Source organism: Capra hircus, chromosome 13 (assembly GCF_001704415.2).
Source record: "Capra hircus breed San Clemente chromosome 13, ASM170441v1, whole genome shotgun sequence".
Classification (NCBI taxonomy): domain Eukaryota; kingdom Metazoa; phylum Chordata; class Mammalia; order Artiodactyla; family Bovidae; genus Capra; species Capra hircus.
Genome location: NC_030820.1, coordinates 39,984,257 through 40,007,337, shown reverse-complemented (window position 1 = coordinate 40,007,337; position 23,081 = coordinate 39,984,257). Strand labels below are relative to the sequence as shown.

At 39.9% G+C, this 23,081-nt stretch overlaps 1 protein-coding gene across 2 annotated transcripts in view; it reads right to left on the bottom strand.

Annotated features, from left to right (window-relative positions):
• XRN2 (5'-3' exoribonuclease 2) overlaps positions 1-23,081 on the bottom strand; it is a 66,573-nt gene that overhangs the window by 30,198 nt on the left and 13,294 nt on the right. The window contains exons 2-20 of one of the 2 annotated variants that reach the window (XM_018057268.1): positions 22,493-22,620; positions 22,299-22,410; positions 20,780-20,891; positions 19,038-19,096; positions 18,872-18,961; positions 18,040-18,112; positions 17,847-17,897; positions 17,222-17,379; positions 15,951-16,025; positions 15,726-15,859; positions 15,569-15,626; positions 15,378-15,485; positions 11,215-11,259; positions 9,120-9,251; positions 6,462-6,580; positions 3,666-3,801; positions 2,425-2,532; positions 2,234-2,323; positions 1,200-1,272 (exon numbers count right to left, since the gene is read on the bottom strand). In XM_018057268.1, coding sequence (XP_017912757.1) covers positions 1,200-1,272; positions 2,234-2,323; positions 2,425-2,532; positions 3,666-3,801; positions 6,462-6,580; positions 9,120-9,251; positions 11,215-11,259; positions 15,378-15,485; positions 15,569-15,626; positions 15,726-15,859; positions 15,951-16,025; positions 17,222-17,379; positions 17,847-17,897; positions 18,040-18,112; positions 18,872-18,961; positions 19,038-19,096; positions 20,780-20,891; positions 22,299-22,410; positions 22,493-22,620 — 1,861 coding nt within the window. The remainder of the gene's footprint in view (positions 1-1,199; positions 1,273-2,233; positions 2,324-2,424; positions 2,533-3,665; positions 3,802-6,461; positions 6,581-9,119; positions 9,252-11,214; positions 11,260-15,377; positions 15,486-15,568; positions 15,627-15,725; positions 15,860-15,950; positions 16,026-17,221; positions 17,380-17,846; positions 17,898-18,039; positions 18,113-18,871; positions 18,962-19,037; positions 19,097-20,779; positions 20,892-22,298; positions 22,411-22,492; positions 22,621-23,081) is intronic. The other variant, XM_018057269.1, reaches the window with a different exon arrangement.

The window sequence follows — 23,081 nt, the reverse complement described above, 5'->3', positions numbered from 1 at the left end:
TTCATCCTGTAAGTCATTCAGTTCAGTTCAGTCATTCAGTCATGTCCGACTCTTTGTGACCCCATGGACTGTAGCACACCAGGCTTCCCGGTTCATCACCAACTCCCAAGCTTGGCTCAAACTCATGTCCATTGAGTTTGTGATGCCATTCCACCATCTCATCCTTTGTCGTCCCCTTCTCCTCCCACTTTCAATCTTTCGCAGCATCAGGGTCTTTTCAAATGAGTCAGTTCTTCGCATCAGGTGGCCTTCAGCATCAGTCCTTCCAATGAATATTCAGGACTGATTTCCTTTAGGATTGACTGATTTGATCTTCATGCAGTCCAAGGGATTCTCAAGAGTATTTTCCAACACCACAGTTCAAAAGCATCAATTCTTCAGTGCTCAGCTTTCTTTATGGTCCAACTCTCACATCCATTCGTGACTAGTGGAAAAACCGCAGCTTTGACTTTTGTTGGCAAAAACCTTTGTTGGCAAAGTAATGTCTCTGCTTTTTAATATGCTGTCTAGGTTTGTCATAGCTTTTCTTCCAAGGAGCAATTGTCTTTTAATTTCATGTAGTCACCATCTACAGTGATGGTTGTAGCCCAGCACTGGAGCACAAGAAAATAAAGTCTCTCACTGTTTCCATTGTTTCCCCATCTATTTGCCATGAAGTGATGGGGCCAGATGCCATGATCTTCGTTTTCTGAATGTTGAGCTTTAAGCCAACTTTCTCACTCTCCTCTTTCACTTTCATCAAGAGGCTCTTTAGTTCCTCTTCATTTTCTGCCATAAGGGTGGTGTCATCTGCGTACCTGAGGTTATTGATATTTCTCCCAGCAATCTTGATTCCAGCTTGTGCTTCATCCAGCCCAGGATTTTGCATGATGTACTCTACATGTAAGTTTAATAAGCAAGATGACAATATAAAGACTTGATGTACTCCTTTCTCAGTTTCGAACTAACTGTTGTTCCATCTGGCTGTAACTGTCGCTTCCTGACCTGCATACAGATTTCTCAAGAGGCAGGTAAGGTGGTCTGGTACTCCCATCTCTTGAAAAATTTTCCACAGTTTGTTGCGATCCACACAGTCAAAGGCTTTTGGCATAGTCAATGAAGAAGCAGCAGATGCTTTTCTGGAATAAGTCATGTTAGTATACAGTTTTATCAGAAAGAGAAAATTATCTTAACAAAAAGGAATACTGTCTAAATTTTACCTTGCCATGCATACTTCTTCCCATTCAAATCAATAGCAAAATCTTCAGGGTAGAAGTCAATTATACTAGAATCCTATAGCAGGGAGACAAATACAGATTCAAAAAGTGAAGTCACACATTTCTGTTATGAAAAATTTGATATAAACCTTTTGATCATGCTATCATGCCTGATAAGAAAACAAGCTTTCCTTTTAAAATAGTATTCTTTAAACAGCAGGTCCAGGGGGAAAAAAATCAACAATTTTAAAAGATAAAAATAAAAGATATTAACACAGAAGAATTTTAGAGTGGATGTCTGTGGATCCAGTGTAGAGTGAAGAATTTATAGAGAACCCTGTTTCCCAGCTGTGCCTCACTCCTCCTCACACACAAGATTAGCTAGGAGGGGATTCCAGGTGTGCCAGTCTTGGGTCTGGCAGCCACCACAAAGGCCGGAACAAACAAAAATAATGGCTTACAGGTAGGCGGAGAACAGAATAACTGTTTTAAGAATTTCTTCAAAATACAAATGCATTTTATTTACTAAGTAGGGTACTGACAGCCAAGAAAAGCAGAAAAAATTAATAAAGTAGTGAAAAATGTACAGAAGAACTCAAATACTTGCACTGTTTCTGTACTTCACTCTTTTAACTATGAAATGCAACTGTGACTCATGTTAGTAAAGTGTATGACAAAAACCCAGTTATACACTCAAAACACCAAGACTCATGGCAAATATATCTCAGAATATATCGGCTACATCATATTGAATTTAACATTAATACAGTAACATGTTGATAATATAGAATAATTTAAATTTGGCTAATTTTGTGAATAACTCCAAACATTTACTCTCTCAAGCCAGACAGCAAAGTTTCTGTATCATAAGAAAAAAAAACCATCACCAACACGAATCAAGAACAATTCTTAAGTTTACTATTTAGATATTAAGAAGTTTACTTATTTAGCAGGTTGAAGAAATAGAATGCACTTGTTATTTTGCAAAATAATAAACATGTCTAAGACTTGCGGGGGGGTGGTAGGGAGAGACTCACTGGATCACTCATGAGCTTCCGCCATGATGGAGGTAGAAAGTTACCACTAGCAGCTGGAAAAACCCCCATAAGTTGTTCCAGTGGTTTAAACTATTAAAAACAAAACAAACAAAAAACTTTAACATATGACACACAATTTTGATCTAAGCCAAAATTCTACAAATTTTATGGCTCTAAATAGCTCAGCTTACCGGTTTGGTACCCTTCTCAAAATCAGAAGGCATGTCTGCAATCCCTTCGAAGTCTGAAGCGAATGGTGCATAATGGAATGGGTAATACCACTTCCAGGACGCACAGCCCTGGAATCATTCAAAACAGCAAAGCCACAAATCTATGTTAATGATATACACAGAAAACCAAAAAATATTAGGCTATTAATCTATAATATTCTATTTATAAAACATATGATTTCTAGTAGATAGTCCATGTATTAATTTTTCCATGAGTTTTAAAAGTTATTTTGATTCAATTGAACCTTTCACTTCATATCAATGGCCCCTTTATTTTAAAAAATACTGCAAAACACCTTTAAAATCAGTAGTTAATACCAAATTTTATATTCACAAACATAATTTGGTGAAATTTTTGTCCTTCAAATGTCTTTGGTGGTATTTCTTTACAACTCTAGAGCTTCCAGTTAAAATGAAGAACAAAAGTGTAGCTGACACTGAGCCTACAGATGGAGAAGGGACATCACCGTGACTGACAACAAAACCAGCAAAAGCTTCATTTGAGAATTCCCTAGATTTTCAGTGACAACTTTCTTTTTCTTGTAAAAATATTCAATGATACGTATTTTGACTCTGTGCCTGGTGAATTAATCTTTGTAGGAGTAAAACACTATATTAAAATATTCTATAGTTGATACTTAACACATTAAATTACTTTCTACTAATTACAGATCACAACAAACTGAACTTTCTTCATTCTACAAACACAAAACCAGATACTAACTATGAGTTACAACCCCCATGTCTACCTAACTTCTCACCAATCTGACATCCCAATTACCAAACGCTTTAAGTCAGACTTCAAGTAACATCATTACTTTACATGGAGGAAATGGTATCATTCAAATTCCTTTCCAATTCTTACTAGTATTTTCCAGGCTTTCTCTTTTGTTCTGTAATTTAGTGACCATCTAATAGTTGCTCGGTTATTTTTTTTTCTTCCAATTCATTTAGTGACTACCTATTAGTTATTCAGTTGTTTTTTTATTCCAATTAAAAAAACACTAAACTGTAGTCATTTGCAAGACAAAGCATACTCAACAACACTCCTTTATGTTGAAATTCTTTAACAACAAAAATTAGTTCTGAATACACATTAATGAGCTTTGGAAACAAATACTAGGCTCAATAACACACATTATTACAAAAATTATCTTTCAAAAATGATCAGCTAGAAATTTAGAGGAAAATATCCTTTGTACCTGGTAATAATATCGTAGAACCCAGCAGAGTCCTTCAACGTAAGACTGAACAACTTTACGTCGGAATTTTTCATCTGCTGCATCAACATCAAATTTGTTCTTGTAGTATCGCTGTTTCCAACCAGCTTCCCATAACCTACAAACCAGGCAAGATCAGTTTATCCTGATATAGTAACTGTACACCTATTTATCACCCCGATCAACTTATATCTAATGTCCAGGTGAAATGTAAATAGAGTTCAGCAGTAACGCTAGCAAACACAGTTCATTTAACTATTTTCTAAAAACTCCACTTTCACAGGATTTATTACCAACTTAAAGAAGTTAAACATCAAAAATTCAAAACACTGATTCCAGTAAGATCATTCTAAAACTACATTTAAAAAAGGATCATCACTTATGCTAAAGTAGATATGTAACAGGGTTTCCTGGGTAGCTCAACTGGTAAAGAATCCGCCTGCAGTGCAGGAGACCCTGGTTTGATTCCTGGATCAGGAAGTTCCCCTGGAGAAGAGATAGGCTACCCACTCCAGCATTCCTGCCCGGAGAATCCCCGTGGACACAGGAGCTGGTGGGCTACAGTCCATGGGGTCACAAAGAATTGGGTATGACTGAGTGACTAAGCGCAGATACATAACACTTGTTTGCCTGAATTTTTATACTGTTTTACATGCTTTTGGACCATGGAATAATTCTAAAACTACATTTTAAGATTCAAATACTGAATATATTTTTATATAGTTCAAGTTCCTCAGTTTATCAGGATATATTTAAACTGCATAAAGAAAGTCAATTAAACTACTTTGAAAAAAAAGATTTGCTATGGGTAATTCTTTTAAAGGTAAAATACAATTTATAAAAGAATAATCTAGAAACCAGGCAGAAACTTGGTATAGCTAATCTATACTCTTTATGCTTGGGCATCTTAAAGCTAAGAGTTAAAGGGAAGGACATGCACGCACATGTACATATGTATATATGCATGTTCTGGTAAAACATAGAAGCAGGCCAATCAATTCACTAAGTTATCATTAATTACTAAACATACAATGAGAAGAACCACAAAGTACTGATTTCTCATTCTCTGAGAGATTAAAACATTTTCTTGAAAGAACACAAAGAAGCCAAAATCATTTTTCTTTTCATCAGGACAGATCTCAAGATGCTTCTACAGTAAGGCCACTTTCTACCATGTGCCAGACCTTACAAATTAACTGCAGTCATGTTTCAGAATACAGGTAAGCCCTTTCCAAAGTTCACTTTACACTACTTGGCTTGTGCAAAAGACCTCCATCAATGCCTGTTTTCCCTAAGTGAAAGAAGAGCAGAGACGATTTCATTTTTTTTAAAAAAGGCAGAAAGTAGGAATCTCATTTAGCCCGTTTGTTTTCAGGGTGCACCCTGGGAGTGGGAGCAGCCCTGCCAGCTCCTTCCTCAGGAGCCACACTCAGCGTCTGAGCATCAGTCGTCAGAGCTGTGAGCTGTGTCTGTGAGCAGCTGGGCCTGATCTCCATTTATTTTGTGCAGCAAAATGCGACCTGGGGTAACTGGTTCTTCACTATATGCCATTCTAGCTATGAAAGGTTTCATAGCTACACAAAGGATTCACAGAACATCAATCTGGAGAAATATCTCTATTCATGATATAGATTATCACTATTATACAAAAGACAGTAAGAAAATAAATGCTAAGAATCCCAAGCATTTCTTGATAGAAGCATTTCCATCATGATTATTCCCAGCACCAAAATTAAACAATAAAATACTAAATAAATCAAGTTTACTATTAAGCTAGCATTAATTAGTTTACTATTAAGCTAGCCAGATCATGATGACTTCATAGTAAGACAAAAAACACTCAAAGAGGAAAATCCATTGTTACAGTAGCAGAGGACAAAAACTCAGTAAGGTAAAAGTACGATGACACATCATCACAGACTGCAGTATCCGACATCAAAGGTTGTTTGGAAAATGCAGAACCACACATGACATTTGTGAGGTTTCTAATCATAAACACAAACACACCATCCATAATCTATATAAGAAGCATGAGCTTCTTTTGTGCATGCTTTTGGACCATTATTGTTCACTTAACTTTGGACTATATTATTTTGCTAAATTATTAATGAGTTACATTTATTGAGACTGTTGGCCTTTTGCACTTGGGAGTCTAGGATTCAAGCTTAGATTTAATTATAAAAGAGGTTATTTAATCTCTGATCTGAACAAATGAAAGAATCAAAGTTTCCCATCATAAATATTAAGTATACAGTTAAAGGGAAACCCCTCTGTCATGAAATAGAACTGTGCATATACAAATCTGTGGTTTTTAAAAAATACCTATTTCTTAACCAAACGATTTCTGCATATTTCATCCTGAGGAAGAAACTTTTCAACTGAGAAGATTAAAGGAAAGTATATCAAGTATCCAAGTGTTACTGAACTTTCTGGGTTAAGCAGCCTGAAAATTTAATCCCCACACAGTAACATTCAGAACACATAGTCAGAGCTAAGCACCTCATGCCTAGCCTATCTAGCGCCTGGTCTCAGAGGAAAAGTGGCTTGGAGGATGAGAACCTGCACGCATACTAATCTAGATACTTAGGTTTAACAGCTATAGCTTACATATCTCACTGGAATTTACTGACTATCCTAACCCTCCACATTAATTACTGGTGGATAAAAAGATCACAGGCAAGCAACTGAAGGCACTGCTTCTTTGAGCTAAATAGCATTAATTAGACCACCTCTATTTCAGCAATTTGCTAACAAACTGCTACCCAAAAATGGCCTCACCTGACGTTATCCTCTGGCTCAGGTTCACTGTCACTGTCCTCCACTTTTCGTTTAATTCCTCCTCTCGGAGATGGGGAGCCGTCAGAAGTGAAACTCGTATTAGGAGAGACTGAAGGACTCTGCAGACAATTATGACATTACAGAGGAAGGATTTGATTATTCCTTTCACAAAAGAAGCTACATCCCACTGCTTCTACCACCATGCTTCATGGTAATACCTTATTTAAAGCTGTTATTTTTTAAACCTGTTAAATAGATATGGTGAATATATTTAGAAAGCATAAAGACTGATTCTGGCCTATTGTACTTCTCCCCAAAAAGAGTAATATGGTACCAAGCTTCCTATGCTTAAATGAATTTGAACGTTCTTAGGACAAAAACTGCTTCAAAAGAAAAATTGAATTTTATAGATTTTTAAAATTATTACTTAAATATTTCTTGTCTTTGGTAATTCCCTGATCTTACAAATTCACAGTCACTTTCTACTAATCAAACGGCAAAACTGTAAAGGGGTGAAAAGATAAATATATAAATTAACAACATATAAAATAGCCAAGCAGGTGAAAATGAATTTAAATGTTATGTGTTCAACCTAGCATAGTATAACCACTCCAGAAAGCAACAGTTTAGTAATAAGACTCAGCCAGGTAACTATTAAATTATAAAATATTTTACATACACTGCTTTAAAATTCAATGTACAAATAAAAATCTATTGGTCATCTCAGAAAAATATACATTAGTATTTCAAAGACTTGGATACCAGTTTAAATTCAGTGTTCTCTTCTCTATGTACCTAACTCAATGAGGATAGGCATACCCTACAGTACTTTAATCTTTAACTAAAAATTAAAATCTTCTGCAACTTTAGTTTTAAGTGAACAAAAACATATGCAGCAGAAAAGGTTTTCACAGTAAAGGTTTTGTTAGTGAAAATCTATTAGATATTTTGAGTAAATTGAACTTTTTAAATTGAGAAGTTCAGGAGGCTATTTTGATGAAACTGTAAAATCTGAGCATAAAGGCAGTTCAAACCATAGGCTAAGAAAGTCCGTTACAACAAAGCAAAATTACATTTCACATGGAGTTTGTTTTAAAATGTAGAATATAATAACCCTTTGTTTTAAAATGTAGAATATCAACTTTACTCATGATACTGTATGGCCAGGTGTCACAGGTGACAGAGTTTAGACCTAACGCCTCCCTAATGTTAAGAAACAGCACTCCATCATCAACACAGTGCTGCCAGTCACGTTCAGGTCCACTCTGTGGGGACCGTAGCCACTGTGCTCTTCAACAACAAAGATCAGTTTCTTCTGTCCTACTCAACAGTCTCACTGCAATCCCTTTCACTGACCCTCCGCAGCTCACTGTTAATGGTGCAAGTAATAAGACAAGAAAACAAAGAGCAAAAGGAACAGATACATGTGTATGTATGTACAGCTGAATGTAACCAGAAACCAACACACTGTTAACCAACTATACTCCAATATAAAATAAAAATACTAAAAAAAATAAATAAATAAAAATAAAAAAAAACAAACCCACAACAGTAAGGCAAGCTTCTTCTCTTGGAAGATGCAAAACCTTATTTCTTCAATTTCAAATCTAAGGTCCTAAAACTTCTCATTGTGAATTAATAGGGATATAAATTCAGTCTCTTGACATGGCAAAATTTCCACATGTAGGATTGCCCCACAATAAAGAACTTGAACATCAACAGGATAACTAATAGGAATACTAAAACTTTAATATCCAAAGTTACACAATTTCCTTGAATTCATCATAGTAACAAGTTCTGTATCTTTTTTCCCTGTACAGAGTTCTCTTTCTCTCAGGCCTGCTAGACTGAAATAAGCAATAGCTTCGATCATCTGCTGTCTGTCTGTGTTAGCTCATGGTCTATTCCCTCATCCCTGCTTGCTGTCTTGCCACGTGCCCTGGGCTCTTGGGTCTTTTGTCAATACAACAGAAAGCTAATGGGCAGAGTACAGCCTTGCCAGCTGAGATGATCTGCTCCTGCAGTCTGGATTACAAAGTTCAAACATGGAGGGATATCACAAGGCAAATCAATTTAGTTCCTGAGTTTACAAACAGGGACCAACTAGAATTTCGATAGTGAGAGCTACCTTAAAATACTTGGATCTATTCCATGACTGAATCAGAGAGCAAGAGTTTAGGCAGTAATGAGCACCTGTACTTAACAGACTGAGGAATACCATTCTATAAAATGCCCACAACTGATCCCTGGAAGAAAGGGGAAATTAGGTAGCAAAACCCTCCCTCCTCTCTTGCCCCAGCTATGAGACGTGGATGTCCCGTCATGCTTCCATCACCATCACGCCTTGGGGAGGAGCTGGAAGCACTGAGGCCCATGTTCATTACAGAAACACTGCAGCCACTAAGCCATCTTATTTACATGCATTTTCGTTCCTTTCACATCATTTAGGTGTTTTCATATTTCATATTCACATTTAGATCATTTCATATTGATAAAGGCAGATTTAACAGAAATAAAAATATCCCAAGGCAAAAGACATTGAGAAAAGCTGTAAAACAAAAAACACCTCCAGGCTACATGATCAAATCCATACACAACTACAAGGGGCACCTGGTAAGCCACCACCCTTTCACGCTACATGAAAAGTGAGTCCCATACCAAATTATTCTGCATCCTCATTTCATAAGCTGCTTGTCTTGGATTACTGGCCACTTGAGATCCTGGTGAGCTTCTTGAACCAAGCGCATGAGGGGTTAATATTCCACCAGGAGAGAAAGATGGTTGATCTCTCTAAAATAAATGAAGACAAACGAATGTAGAAATTAAAATGAAACCACAACACAACTGCATGACAGGGAAAAAAAGAGGGCAATGGAAAGAGACCCCACTATAAGCATGTAAAAGATGAAATGTTCTGTTAACATTCAGGGTTGTTTACACTTTGATATGATGGTAACTCACCCTGTAAACAGTCTGATAGCAACTCTGCTCTAAAAGTACATATAATTCATTGTTCTGGTACATACATGTGACGTTTGAGAATAGCCATCATCACATTCAGTTCCACTCTATGGAACTATTCAAGTCTCAGGCTGTTCTACTACACTTACTTACAATTTCTCTACACGTTCAAGACATAATTCTAGTCGAATAAAAATAACAAATAACATTAACATTTTACCTTAATGGTTAAAAAAAAAGTCAAGAGTTTGATTTGTACTTAGAAAATACAGCTTTTATTCACTCTTCATCTTGCTAGAATTTAACTCTTTATTGCCAATCAGAGCTATGACAACAGCTATAATAGATGACAGCTATGACTGACAGATGTTTTAAAAACAAATACTGACTGAAAGAAAATAATCATACAGAGTATGGACTATTATGGATAGAATAAATAAGCTGCAAGGATATACTGTACACCACAGGGAACACAGCCAACATTTTATAATAACTGTAAATAGATTATAACCTTTAAAAACTGTGAATCATTATGCTGTACACCTGAAACTTACATAATATTGTATATCAACTATGAATGAGTGAGTGAAAGTCACCTAGTCGTGTCCAACTCTTTGTGACCCCATGGACTATACAGTCTATGGAATTCTCCAGGCCAGAAAATTGGAGTGGGTAAGCCTTTCCCTTCTTCAGTTATCAACTATACCTCAATTTAAAAAATTAAGAAAATAGAAAGCAGTAACCAAACAGGCTTCTCCCCAGATCTAAGTTGTTTGGAACTAATTCAGCAATAAATTACTCTTCTCCTTTCTAGGTTCCTGAAATTGATCAAACCCAATAAAATCTGAAAATAAAAGGCAGTCCCTCAACTCAATTGAGTTTAGAATCTAGGAAGGATGACAAGAATCACAAGAGGTAAAGGAAAGGCCTGCTCAACCCAGGCACCAGCCAGGCAGCAAGGGAAGCCATGGAGAAAGAAGGTGAAGTGTGCACAGATAGGAGGAGGAACCTTTGGACGAGCCAACAGGGGCCAGGCTTGGGGCAGGGGCAGCCTGGCTTGTTTAGAGGATGTTGAGACGACAGGAAGGGAGGAGCTGGCAGCAGGAACTTGACCAGACGCCAGTGCACTCTGCAAGCCAGACTGAGAATGGACTCTGAGGGGGACTAAAGAGTCACTGCTGATTTCTGAGCAGAGAAACAACAAAACTGCAGGTAGCTATCCTATTCTGCGGGCTTCCCAGATGGCACAGCAGTAAAGAATCCACTCGCCAGGCAAGAGATGTGAGTTCGATCCCTGGGTCAAGAAGATCCCCTGGAGAAAGGAATGGCGACCCAGTCCAGCACTCTTGCCTGGAAAATCCCATGGAAAGAGGAGCCTGGTGGTTACAATCCACAGAGCTGCAAAAAAATCGGATGCAACTGAGCATGCATGCATCCTATTCCAGGAAGATTAACCTGACGAAGTTAAAAGACAGAGCATAGTGACTTCAAGGGGTACCAAAGGTTGACTGCTTTTATTCAAAAAAAAAACAATAATAATAACTGATTATTGTAAAAAACTCAAATAACTAAGTACCACCTGCCCCTCCTGCCCATCAAGTATTCCCTTCAGACTCGAGACAGAGCTTAGATAGGACTCCTTTAAAATCAATACCAGGCAGGAAGGCAGTTGGGTGGGTACCATGTCTCTAACCAGATCCTACTGGGTAAAAAATAAAAAGCTACTGTAATGAACACCTTCCTCCCAAATTGTAAACTTATAGCACTGCCAGTCTCATGAGTTAAAACTCACCTTCATTCTCTTTCTTTTTTCTTTCTGTCGTCTTCTAAAACTGTCCTAAAAGTATAAAATCCACATATTCTGTCAAATAATTACACAAAAATGTAAGAGTTAAACATTACCAGGAATGATTCGAGAGACAATTAAAGTTTTAAAGGAAGACCCCAAAAACCTAGGTACATAATGAAACTAGGCAATAGACTGCATGTTCAAAGTGCTGCTTACCAGAACCGTACATGGCTAGAGGGCATTCTAAAATGGGTTTATATACGATTTAAATGGTTCCTCTTAATTTTTTTTCAGATAGTTTTTAATATCATTTCAGGGAAGAAGGTAAGAGTCATGACAAAGACCCTTGGTTTTACCCTGGAGTGAATAGGCTGGCAGTATAAAGAAGATACACATAAGTAAGAAAACAATTCTTTAAGTTGTAGCTGAATATAGTCCATAATCAAGATGAAAATTTTAAAAATTCAACAGGACAATTTAATAATGAGCCTCTATTACCTAAGAAGGGCTGGACAGTCCCTACCCTATCACATGCGTGGCATGTGATAAAGAGAACAGTGGGGCTCCAGGCAAACACTACCACTCAGATGCTCCCCGCAATGACCACCACCAAATAGACCCAATGAGAGAAGGAAGAAAAGACAAATGTCTGCACTGCTTATTCTGGGTCAGTTTAACTCACAGGAAAGGGTCCAATCTGCCTTGATTCTTCCCTCATTTTTGAAATCTAGCCATGGTTTCAACTAGACAGGATTTGGAGCCGACCTTGTTCCCACTAACCGAGTCATTCAAAGGTGTCCTTCCCCAGAAAGCATCCCTCCCATGCCCATGCCTGAGTGTCCAGGCATTGAAACAACAGCGAAGGTGCCCACAGCAGGTATTATAATGACCATCACCCTCCTCTTGGCACTTCCACCCTCCAAGGCAGTACTGCCACCCCAAGAGAACACTTAACAAGGTGGCACTTTCTGCCAGGAGGGGCTGAATGCCAGATACATGCTGACTGACCACTTAAAACCTCCTAAGATCCGAACACCACCAATTTCCCTAACCACGCTCTGCTTGCAGAGTTAATGAGCCGTCTCTTATCTGGCCGTGACTCCTCCTTCTGAAACCACGCTCTTCACCTCGCTGCCAGGACACCACACTCACCTGTTCTTTCACTCCTACTGCTGCCTTCACTCAGCCCTCCTTCCACCCTCTGAAAGCTGCTGCTCCCCTGGGCCCAACACCTGGACCTCCCCACTTCTCTGTTCTCATAACAATAATCACCTAGTCTCATGAGTCTCCAACCAGAGCCTCTCCCAACTCAACACCCCCACCTATGTGTCTCAACCTTGACATGTCCAAAACAGAATCGCCACCCCCATCTCTGCATTTCCCAGTCTTCTCTTCACAGCTACTCAGACCAGACCATTTTTCGGTTGTTCAGAAAAAAGTGCCTTGGAGTCATGCTTGATACCTTTCCTTCTCTCACACCTAGGATTTAATCCCTTAGCTGATCCCACTGGTTCTAGCTTCAAAGCCTATCCCAAATCCAACCATCTATTACCACCTTCACTGCCACCATGCTGGCTCCCGTAGCATACTGCAGAGGAGCCTCTTAATTGGGCTTGATGCTTCTGTCTCTGCCTCCACACAGCAGCTCGAGCTAATGTTTCCTAGTTCGTGTCAGACTTTGTCACTTCTATGCTTCAGTGATGCAGACTGAGAGCTGAAGTCCTGCTCATGATCGAGAGGGTTTTACCACATCCACCACCTTTCTGACCTCTTTTATTTCCTTCCCTTTGCATCCTCTGCTCCCACACAGGCTCCTCGCTGTTCTCAACATCCCATAAGTGCTCCAGACCAGAGCCTTTTGGTGGGTGATTCCCTGCGTCTGCAGCGCTCTTCCTGAAAATATCTGCATGGTCCACTCCCTGACATCAGCAAGGCCTTCTCCAGCCACCTTTCCTTGGGCTGCGACCTCCTCAGACACTTCGTCCCCTGCTTTAACTTCCTTCACGGCACGTGTCACTCTCTCACACCCTGCATACTACACTTCAGCTTTGTCTTAATTATCCATCTCCCCCAGAAGAATGTCAGTTCTACGAGCTCAGAAGTTCCATCTATTTTTTATTTTGTTTTTTTGTTGTATCACTAACCCTCAGAATACGAATACTATCTGGCACGTTGTAAACAGGAAATGTGTGCTGAATAAATGAACATTTGCAAGATAAAAGGCAAAAATCAAAGCTAATAAAAAAGACATTTCTGACCTAACTGTTCAATTTTAATAACAAATATCGATAGACTCCCATTCTACTATTTTGCTCTTTTTAAGGGAGGCAGCTACATAAGCAGATCAAATCTACCTGGACAGGACCTTACTGATATTTCATCTTTTTCTGTGTTATGAATTCCTTTGGAAATCTGTCAAAAGCCATGGACACACGTTCCTGGAAAATATATACACCCAGATACTTTTATGTTGAATTTCTGAGCGTTCATAAATTTGTCCAATACAATGCCCAACCATGCCAAAAAACATAACAAGTCACGGACACCAACAAAGACCCAGAGCTGTCAAACGCCCTCTCTGCCAGGCCAGCTGGAAACTATATGACTTACTGAAGCCTGAAGCACTTTGGTTTCTATCAAATCCTACACATCCCAGTCTAATGCCAAGTACCATCAATATTTAACACTGCAGAGTCTGCTAAAGTCACAGGAAAAGACCTTTCTAACACGCGATTTTATACAGTAACACACAATGTGTGTCGTTTATTTCTTCAGCTTGAACAGCAGCAGTGCAAGCGGAGCCGCCGTGACAGTTAAGACTCGTTACAAGTGGCTGTTCTGGTGGGTGTGTCATACCTCACAGTGAGTGAGTTCTGCTGTCTGAATTTTACATGTGAAGATTACCAAGTACCAAAGGCTTTGAAAAAATGCCTACAGTCCACCCACTGTTATACAAAATGGTACCCATGCTTCTAAAGAAGAGGCCATTAGCTAGAGTAACGCAAAGCTGAGGAAAACACAAAATTTTGTCAGATACAATAACATGTCTTAATCTTTAAGGAGATCAGGAAGTTATGAATCGATATTATGTTGCAATCTGCTCATAAAGATCTGTAACACTAAGAAGCTGAAGGGTCTCCTCCGCTTCCTTTTTGTTCCTCTCACCCACTGGTGGCCTCCCTCCAGCCCACTCTGCTCCAGGCTGCGGCCCCTCCCTCTAGCCTGAGGACCAGGGGCCCATCCATCCCACTCTGACAACCTGAGGTAGCACCAACAGCTTCGCCTCTCTCCAGGGGCTTCCTCCCCCAGCCTTACCTTCTCCTGAAACCTTCACACTCCCAGAGACCCCTGATGGAGGCACTTTCCCACTTTATAAGCTCCCAGGGATGTCAAGTTTCTGCTCAAGACAGGAACGATCTCCCATCTGCTCATGGTTCTCAAATCTCCTTCTGAAGGACTTCTGACCTGAGCTCCACATGGATCCATCCGACTGGTTTCACAGACTTCTCCTCTCTGGTGTCCTGTGACCCCTCAATCGCAGCACCTCCAAAACGCAACGCATTTCGACCTTATCTCCACCCCCTGGGGGCTCACTACCTGGGTGAATGGCTCCAGCAAACTCCCCACTGCCCATGCTAAGACTCACCCTATCACACGTAACTAATTCCAAAATGCTCTGTGACTTTATTTCCTTCTTTTACGCCCACATTCCTTACACCAGCTGCAACCCTCTACCTCAGCCAATGCAGTCAATCCATCCCAGATCCCCTATATTCTGGCACCAGAGTACAGAGTTGCAAAGTCCAGAGCATACACAGTGCCTATAAAACACGGCAGCCAGCAGTTCAATTCCAGCATTCTTCTAGCTTTGGAACCCTCATTTCACGGCCCACTGATTAGGCAGGTATTTGGATTTATATCTTACTTGAGATTAAAAAGAGAGAAGGTACAAAGCAACTCACACAGGGTGCAATACATAATTCCACACAGCAAGCATCACAGCCTTTATAAAATCGTCAGAGCACTGACCACTCGTGATCACACTGGTATTTGATACACTACATTGATTTAACAGCGCACTCAGAGAGGTTAAGAGGACAATCACAGGATCATCACAGCCTATGAGAGACAGGAGCAATTGAGCTACTGCAAGAGAAACACTTTACCTCATCATCCTTTCTTTTTTTAAAAATGCTATCCTCAACTTCACCAACTGCTAACATGATCATCTGTACTCTCTGCAGATTGACATAACCACTTTCTGTAAGGTAACCCTGTAAGTGATAAAATACATGTAAAATGACCTTCTTACAAAAGCAAACACTTCTGTTTTGAAATTATTCAAGAGTGAACTTACCCCGGTTTTGTGTACCACATTTTTGTATATGTTAACCAAGCGGTCAATGGCACCTTCCCTGCCACCAGGAAACAAACATCAAGCATTAGGACCAGACTGCATGGAGAGGCCAGAGGGCTAAACAGGAGCTTGAAGACACAAGCTCACACGCACACACCTAATCTCTAAGGATGGCAGGTGAGGAAGGAAGTCGTTTCCCACAAAGAAGCACATGAAGACCCAGTCGTCAATGCTCCTCTCGACGTCAAACGTGAACGGCAGGCTGGCCATGGTGAGCTCTCTTTCCAAATACTGCGACCAAAAAGGAATGCTGTTATTAAAGCCATCAAATAGCAGTTGGCTTACTATTAGCGCACCGATGCCAACGGTCACTGCCACATACCTCACGGAGAATGCTGAGACGAAGGAAGATAAACTCTCCTTCTGCACAAGGAAGGCTGTCTGCCAGTTCATCGTGCTGTAAGAAAGGGGGTGAAGACTCAACGTATCTACTCTGAATCTTGGAACTTTCTTCATTCAAACAAATAGCACAGCTTTTTCTAAAGGAAGACCCATTTTAACATTACAAGTATTAAATAAGAGCAGAATTTACCAAACCATTTTAAAAATAAAAATTACCCACAATCTCAATCACACCTAGACCAGGGGCTGAGTGTTCAGATGCATAGTCGTGTCTGAGTCTTTTGTGACCCCATGGGGCTTACTAGCTCCTTTGTCCATGGGATTTCCCAGGCAAGAACACTGAAGTGGACTGCCATTTCCTCCTCTAGATGACCCTCCCGACCCAGGGATTGAACCCATGTCTCCTGCGGGTCTACACTGGCAGGCAGATTCTTTACCACTGAGACACTGACTGAGCACACACTCGTTTTTAACAGAGGGCAAGACACTAAATATTTTAGCCTATGGGGGGAGACATGTATGGTTTCTGTTGCATATTCTTTCATGGTTTGTTTTATTTTTACAACCCTTTAAAAACAAAACACCCTCTTAACTCATAGGTCGGACCTGGAGAGGTGTAGTGTGCCAAACCCTGACCTACACCCAACCAACATTAACATTTTAATGTACATGCCTCACCCTTCTCTGTGAATATGTATACTTTTTACCAGTTTTCACTCAACACGTCTTTTAAAGAGGTACCATCTTCTTAAAACAGACATCCTTTAAAATGGATATAAATGGTTTAAATGGATATAACCAAGGGAACTCATAATAGGGAGAAACTAGGAGTTACTCAAAGATATCAAGAAGTTTAATGTACTTGATTTACAGTTCCTTTTAAGAAGAATAACCAAACAAATCACATACAATGGGCATTATTACCTATGAGACCTCAGCCTCATGTAGATGTAAGCTGTGCTAGGAAAGCAGGGAGGAGAAAGAATCTGACTGCATGCAAGGTTGTGAATGTGTGTTTATGGAGTTTGGAAAGATACATCTCTATGAGGGGTAACAGAGCAAGTAGATAAAAAAAATCAAACCAACCAGTCTTCTTTTTATCTATTTTTAAAATGAGGCATTTATATACTTAATGCCATTGAACTGCACATTTAAACATGGCTAAAAAGTGGTAGTTTGTTATGTATGTTTGATCACAAAAATAAAACTGAAAAATATTAAATGAGGCTACTACCATCCTGAAATTCTTACCTTTCCCTTCTTTTCTCTTGGCAAACCTTCACAGTCCTTGACATCATGTCCAAATTGATTACAAAGACCACAGGGTTTGGGTTTGTTTGGTTTGAATTCTTCTCTGATAATGGTAAAGTTGGGCTCATGTGTAGCAAGGCCAAGCATAATGAGATCAGCTATCAATCAACAACAACAAAATACCAAACAGTGAGCATTTCCAGAAGACCCTTACTGTAACCAAAGGCAAGATATCATAACACAAGACAGCAAGGCAAAGAAAAGCCCAAAGGATCACACAGAGAGCAAAGCTGAAAAGCCTAAAACTTCCTAGTGGCCAAGAACAGGACCTCCAGAAACATGGGCCTAGAGTGTAACTACCACTCAGAAGTCAACACCTGGAAACTTTCCATTTTAAAGATATACGACCATATTAAAAAGTTGAAAAAAGAATAAAAATAAAAAATCAGGATAGGTGAATATTAACCACAGATTAAATAACTCCATACTAGTTCTTTCTCAAACATAAAATAAGCATGGCATTTTAGAATTTCCAGGCAGCCATGAATAATTCATTACTACACACCAATCCATGGACTCGTTACTGTTTAACCCAAGAGATTCGGATCCTGGAGAAGAAACTTACCATCTGCTCCACATAAGCAGTGATGAGTGTTTGGGTCATGGTTAGGCTGGGCTAGAGAAAAGGGAAATATATACTTATGTAAACAGATTTCATACTACAGGAATATCACATTTTACCAAACATTTTCTACACAATGGCTTGTCTTTTTTTTTTTAATAGAACATATAATCAACTATTTATATATGAATTTTACCTCTTTGTCTTCTAATATAATCCATGATTTTATGTTCCCCTTCACCAGGAGCACTAGCATCAGATAAAATAACCTATAAAAAACAGTTTAAACATTTTTAGTTCATTCCCAGTTTTCAAGCTCAAAAATCAACAGAACTGAACATTTTAAATAAACTGGGATAATTCTATTAAAATAGTGTTACTAATTGGAAATTTTTCTTAATAAGGTGTGTGTTAGACATCAAAATTATTTCACTAGTTAACTGACTACTTGAAACAGAAAAAATGAAATTTTGGGGTCAAACTTAGCCATTAGAAAAACAGATCAGTTCACAAGTTTCTACTCTTCGCTGCTACTCAAGCATACAGCACTGAGCCACACAAGCCCTGAAAGTAATTGGTAAGAGATACCCATTCTAATTAACAGGGAAACAGGCTTATGAACCCAAGGTTATATAAACATTTTGCTTAAATTTTACTTAAATACTCAGGAGCACACAGCCATTCTTTAAAGGCAGCCCCATGACTTTTATCCTGCTGTATTCTGATTTCTAACAACAGAAATTACTTTCATATATATGTATTTTAAATCATGAGTCCCATCTTATGGCTTCACAGCGACGGTAAGAGGACAAAATTGGCACTGAGAGAAAATTCGGCTGCCAGTTACTGGACCATGCAAGGCACCCCATCTCTAATAACCCTAGAAGCTTCTCTTTCCTCTAACAGTCAACCAGCATTTCATGGGTGGAGAAAAAGACAAATAATATCAGTCCTATCAAAGGACATGACTTTGACATGACTCAAATTGTCACCCTCATCTTTTTGAAGTACCAAAATGTGAAACTTACTGTCAAATTTTTCCACCCAGGGTCATTATTTAAACGATCAGCTATGTAATAGCGAAGGCATTTAGCAAGATTGTCCATGAACTCAGTTCCCTAAAATGATAGAAAAAAATAAATTAACCTATCATTTAAGAGTTAGCAATAGCTAGCAAAGTATGAGACTACTTACTGGTGTAATACAGTTGCTGTCAAATCTTTCTTTTATTTCTTCTGGAGGAAGATAGCCACCTAGAGAAGAAGGGGCAATGCTTTGTTCTCCCCATAAACAGTGAGGTAAGTTACTCAATATTAGACCAGAACAACAAAAACAGAAAGTTGAAATATAAAGAAAGAGAAGTGTTGTCACCTGAGGAACAATGTTCCCCCTTTTCGAAGAAAATAAGATGCCTCCCCTCGAATTACATGAAGCTGCTTTAACATGACTGTCAAACAACACATGGTACACAGAATATACTCTATTGTTATGTAAAAACAATGACATTCTTTCTAATGACCTAGCATGCACACACGCGCGCACGCACACGCACACACGCACGCACACACACACGCACACACACACACACACACACACACACACACACACGGGGTAGAGGCTCTAATCCCAGTAACAGTTCTTAAGATGAAGGGGCCCAAGAAAAAACTAAAAAGCCAAGTTTATCACAGCTTTATATCATTAGAGCGATTTAGAAATTCTATTTTTTCCTCTGTATCACTGAAAAGCCTTTTCTTAAACTTCTTCTATCATCTTCAAGAAAAAAAGACATCTTTAGAAGCAAAGACAACCTGTTATAAATACAAACAGTAATGAGAATATTAATTACACGCTGTTAAAATATGTATGTACTTGCACACTTCCAGCAAATTAAAAAACATTAAATGCACTGTAACTACAAGCCTCAGACAACTACACTACACCTCTTTTTCCCACCTGCCAGACACAACATCCTGAACCAATAATGGTGGCTCTCCTAGTCTATCACTTTGCCTCAGGTAACACAACAGAGAATGAGATACCCTGCAGGCACTGAGCTTCACCTCACCTCACCCACAGGGGTCTTGGGAGAAGCAGTCCCAGCGTATTAGCACCCTGGTCTCCCTCCTCTCTGAGTCGCAGCCAACTCCTGCCTCTGGACCCATCAGGCCTTAGATGGACTGCAAAGATGACCCCATTCGACCCCACAATGGGGTCCTTCTTGAACTAAGGGAGCTCTGGGCACAGTGAGTGTGCACGATCCCAGGACAGCCTAGAAACATGGTGCCATCATCCCAGGCCTCTGCATACAGATTTGAGTGCTACGGAGAAGCAGCAAGCAAGCCACCAAGACTGATGGGAGGAAAACGCTTACAGTACTGCAGCTTCCTAACAGCCCCCACAGCAAAAGGCAATAAGAAGCACTTGATGTATTTCTAGTTTATAGACAGATGAAACTGAAGCGAAGGGCTGCACTCGCCCTGACAGAAGCTGACAATCTGCTCTCCCTACATAATTCCTTCCTTTTGTCCACAAGTTTCCCTGGTGGCTCAGCTGGTAAAGAATCTGCCTGCAATGTGGGAGACCTGGGTTCAATCTCTGGGTTTGGAAGATCCCCTGGAGAAGGGAAAGGCTACTCTCTCCAGTATTCTGGCCTGGAGAATTCCAGGGACTGTATAGTCCCATGGGTTCACAAGAGCTGGACACAACTGAGAGACTTTCACTTCCCTTTTACTACAGAGTTCAGAAACGAAAAGCTTATTAAAGGAATAAACTATTCTATTAACTACTTTTCCTCAACAGTAAACATAGACTTCTCCGATATATCCTGGGATCCTAATTAAATTAAAACCCTACCTACTTGTAAGGAGAAGGCACCAGCCCTGCCCCCTCCACACAGTTTGTGTAACACATCTAAGCCCAAGGTGCATGCTCTTTACCTTTCGCCAGTATCTCTTCCCTGACTCGCTGCTTCTCTATCGCTGCTTCCATGCCTTCTTTGGATGCTCGGAACCTCCTTGAACGCTGCTGGTTCATTTTAGCGCGCGGTGCCTGAAAATGGGTATTTCATATTCACATACTATTTCAAACATTTACAACTATATTTGTACATTATTTTGAACCAGCTACTCTTACAAAAATAGCACACTCAAATGGAAAAGCTAAGTAATACGTCCAAACAATCCTTTCACCACATACAGTAGAACCTGAGGGCTTAAATTTGGACCAAAACCCTTAAATGCAGTGCAGTCAGGTGAACGAGCGACGTGTCAATAAAAGACAAACCCCCTATGAGGCCACAGCACTGAAGGCCGCACAGCTCAAGGGCGGGCCCAGGACAGTTCCACTGGGCTGCAATACTTTCAGGCACCCCAGATGGAAAGCTCGCTTTACTCAGAGACTCAGCACAGAGAGGGAGTAGTTGCCACAGAGCCAGGATCAGGAATACCTTCTCTGAGCCCACACCTAAAAGGAAGAAAGGGCTCCAAATGGGATTCACAAGACCATAATTATCACCCTGTCTCTATAATAAAGCACAGCGGGTAGAAAGAGAACACTTTATCTTATATCACTCTAACCAAATGTAACTTCAATCGCACTGAACTGGGTTTGGAAGGGACTCTCAAGTCTCCTGTCTGCATAAGCTATTTCATATTCTCTTTAAACAGTTCCCTTTCCTGTAAAATGAGACCACCTAATCTAACTCTTTCAAGCACTACAGTCTACATTTATCATTAACAACAAAAAAAAGGGTTACAGACAAGAATGGGTACATATCTATAAACATTCAAATGTGCACATAACTTATCCTTGACCCAGCAGAAAAACACAATGGAGTACAGTGAAAGGGCTTCTGCAAGAAACTTAGCTAATGTGAGCTGCAATCTGCTCTAAGAAAGACAAACTCCTGCTTCCTTTACTTTTTTTTACTATACTTTACTTGTAGCTTAAGTTTTCAGGCAGCTAAGATTCTTTCCTTGAGTAAATAGAAAAGTTAATCTTCTCGGACCCAAAGCTTTCTGGATTTTCAAAATTATTTCATTCAATACTCTTTAACTTCTCAAAAATAAATAAATAAATGGGACAAAGGCACGCTCCTCTCTATTGCCTCACTGCTATGTAGCACTGCCCACTCCATGCCCCAATGCCCTGCATGAGCTGCTGATGCTCGGGAAGGCCCTGGGTAGCTCACCTAACCCATCTACCCCTGCCTCTGCCCCTGCAGTGGTGAGCCCTTTAAAGCCAGGGCAGCCACCAACACCCCCAGGACCTCACGGGCTCTGGCACAAAACAGGCACACTCACAAAACACAGCTGAATGAGAGGCTGAAAGATGAGGCTTTCTTTCTCAAACTCATTATCGTCAATCATTCTTCACTTAGCTGACTTTCATTCTAGACACTGGGAACACAGCAAAAACAAACACAGGGGAACTGATTTTAACTGATTGAGCACTTACCACTCCATCTATCGCCATGTAGAGAAGCCGTCTTGGTCTGACAATACTGAAGAGTCTGTCAATGTACTCAAAGATTGCAACCATCATTTCATCCTCGTTTTTTGGTGCTGGTCTACAATGACAAGCAAATAGTGTAATATCATATAGCACTCCTCTGTGACTTGTGCTATCAGCGACAAAAATGGGTTACGTACTTGTCTTCAGGATGCGTACAGGGGTGGATGATTCCATTCATATCCAAATACAGATTATCAAACTCCACATCATTGGGGTTAGGCTTACTGGCATCGACAGGAATCTTTACACCATTGCATTCTTTTGGCTATGAGGAAGTGATAATTAATAGTAGTTTGGTTTGACTGTTCAAGTCTGAAATTGACATATCCTAGGCTCAGTATGAACCTGTGCTTCATTTCTGAATTGGAAATAAAATACTTTTAGTCATCTTTAAGTTACAAGATAGGCTATTTTTACTCCTTAAAGCTTCCAGCACGACAAGCTACTCTTTACTATGTGGGGGATAGTGACCAAATTCCCAAGTCATTCAGCTGTGTAAGAGAGAGACCAGGGAGCCTTCCCAGAATTCTCTTCCTTACCGCCCATTTCAACTTAACCTGAGAGAAGCCTCTCCATGCCACATGTTCTCACTCCTGCTACCAGCATCAGGCATCACTTCTCACCCAAAAGACTGGCCTTTGGATGGACTGCCCCACTTCCGGGCTCTCTTTTCTCCAGCCCACCCTCTATGCTCTCAGTTTTCTTTCAGTACAAACGTGGCTGTGT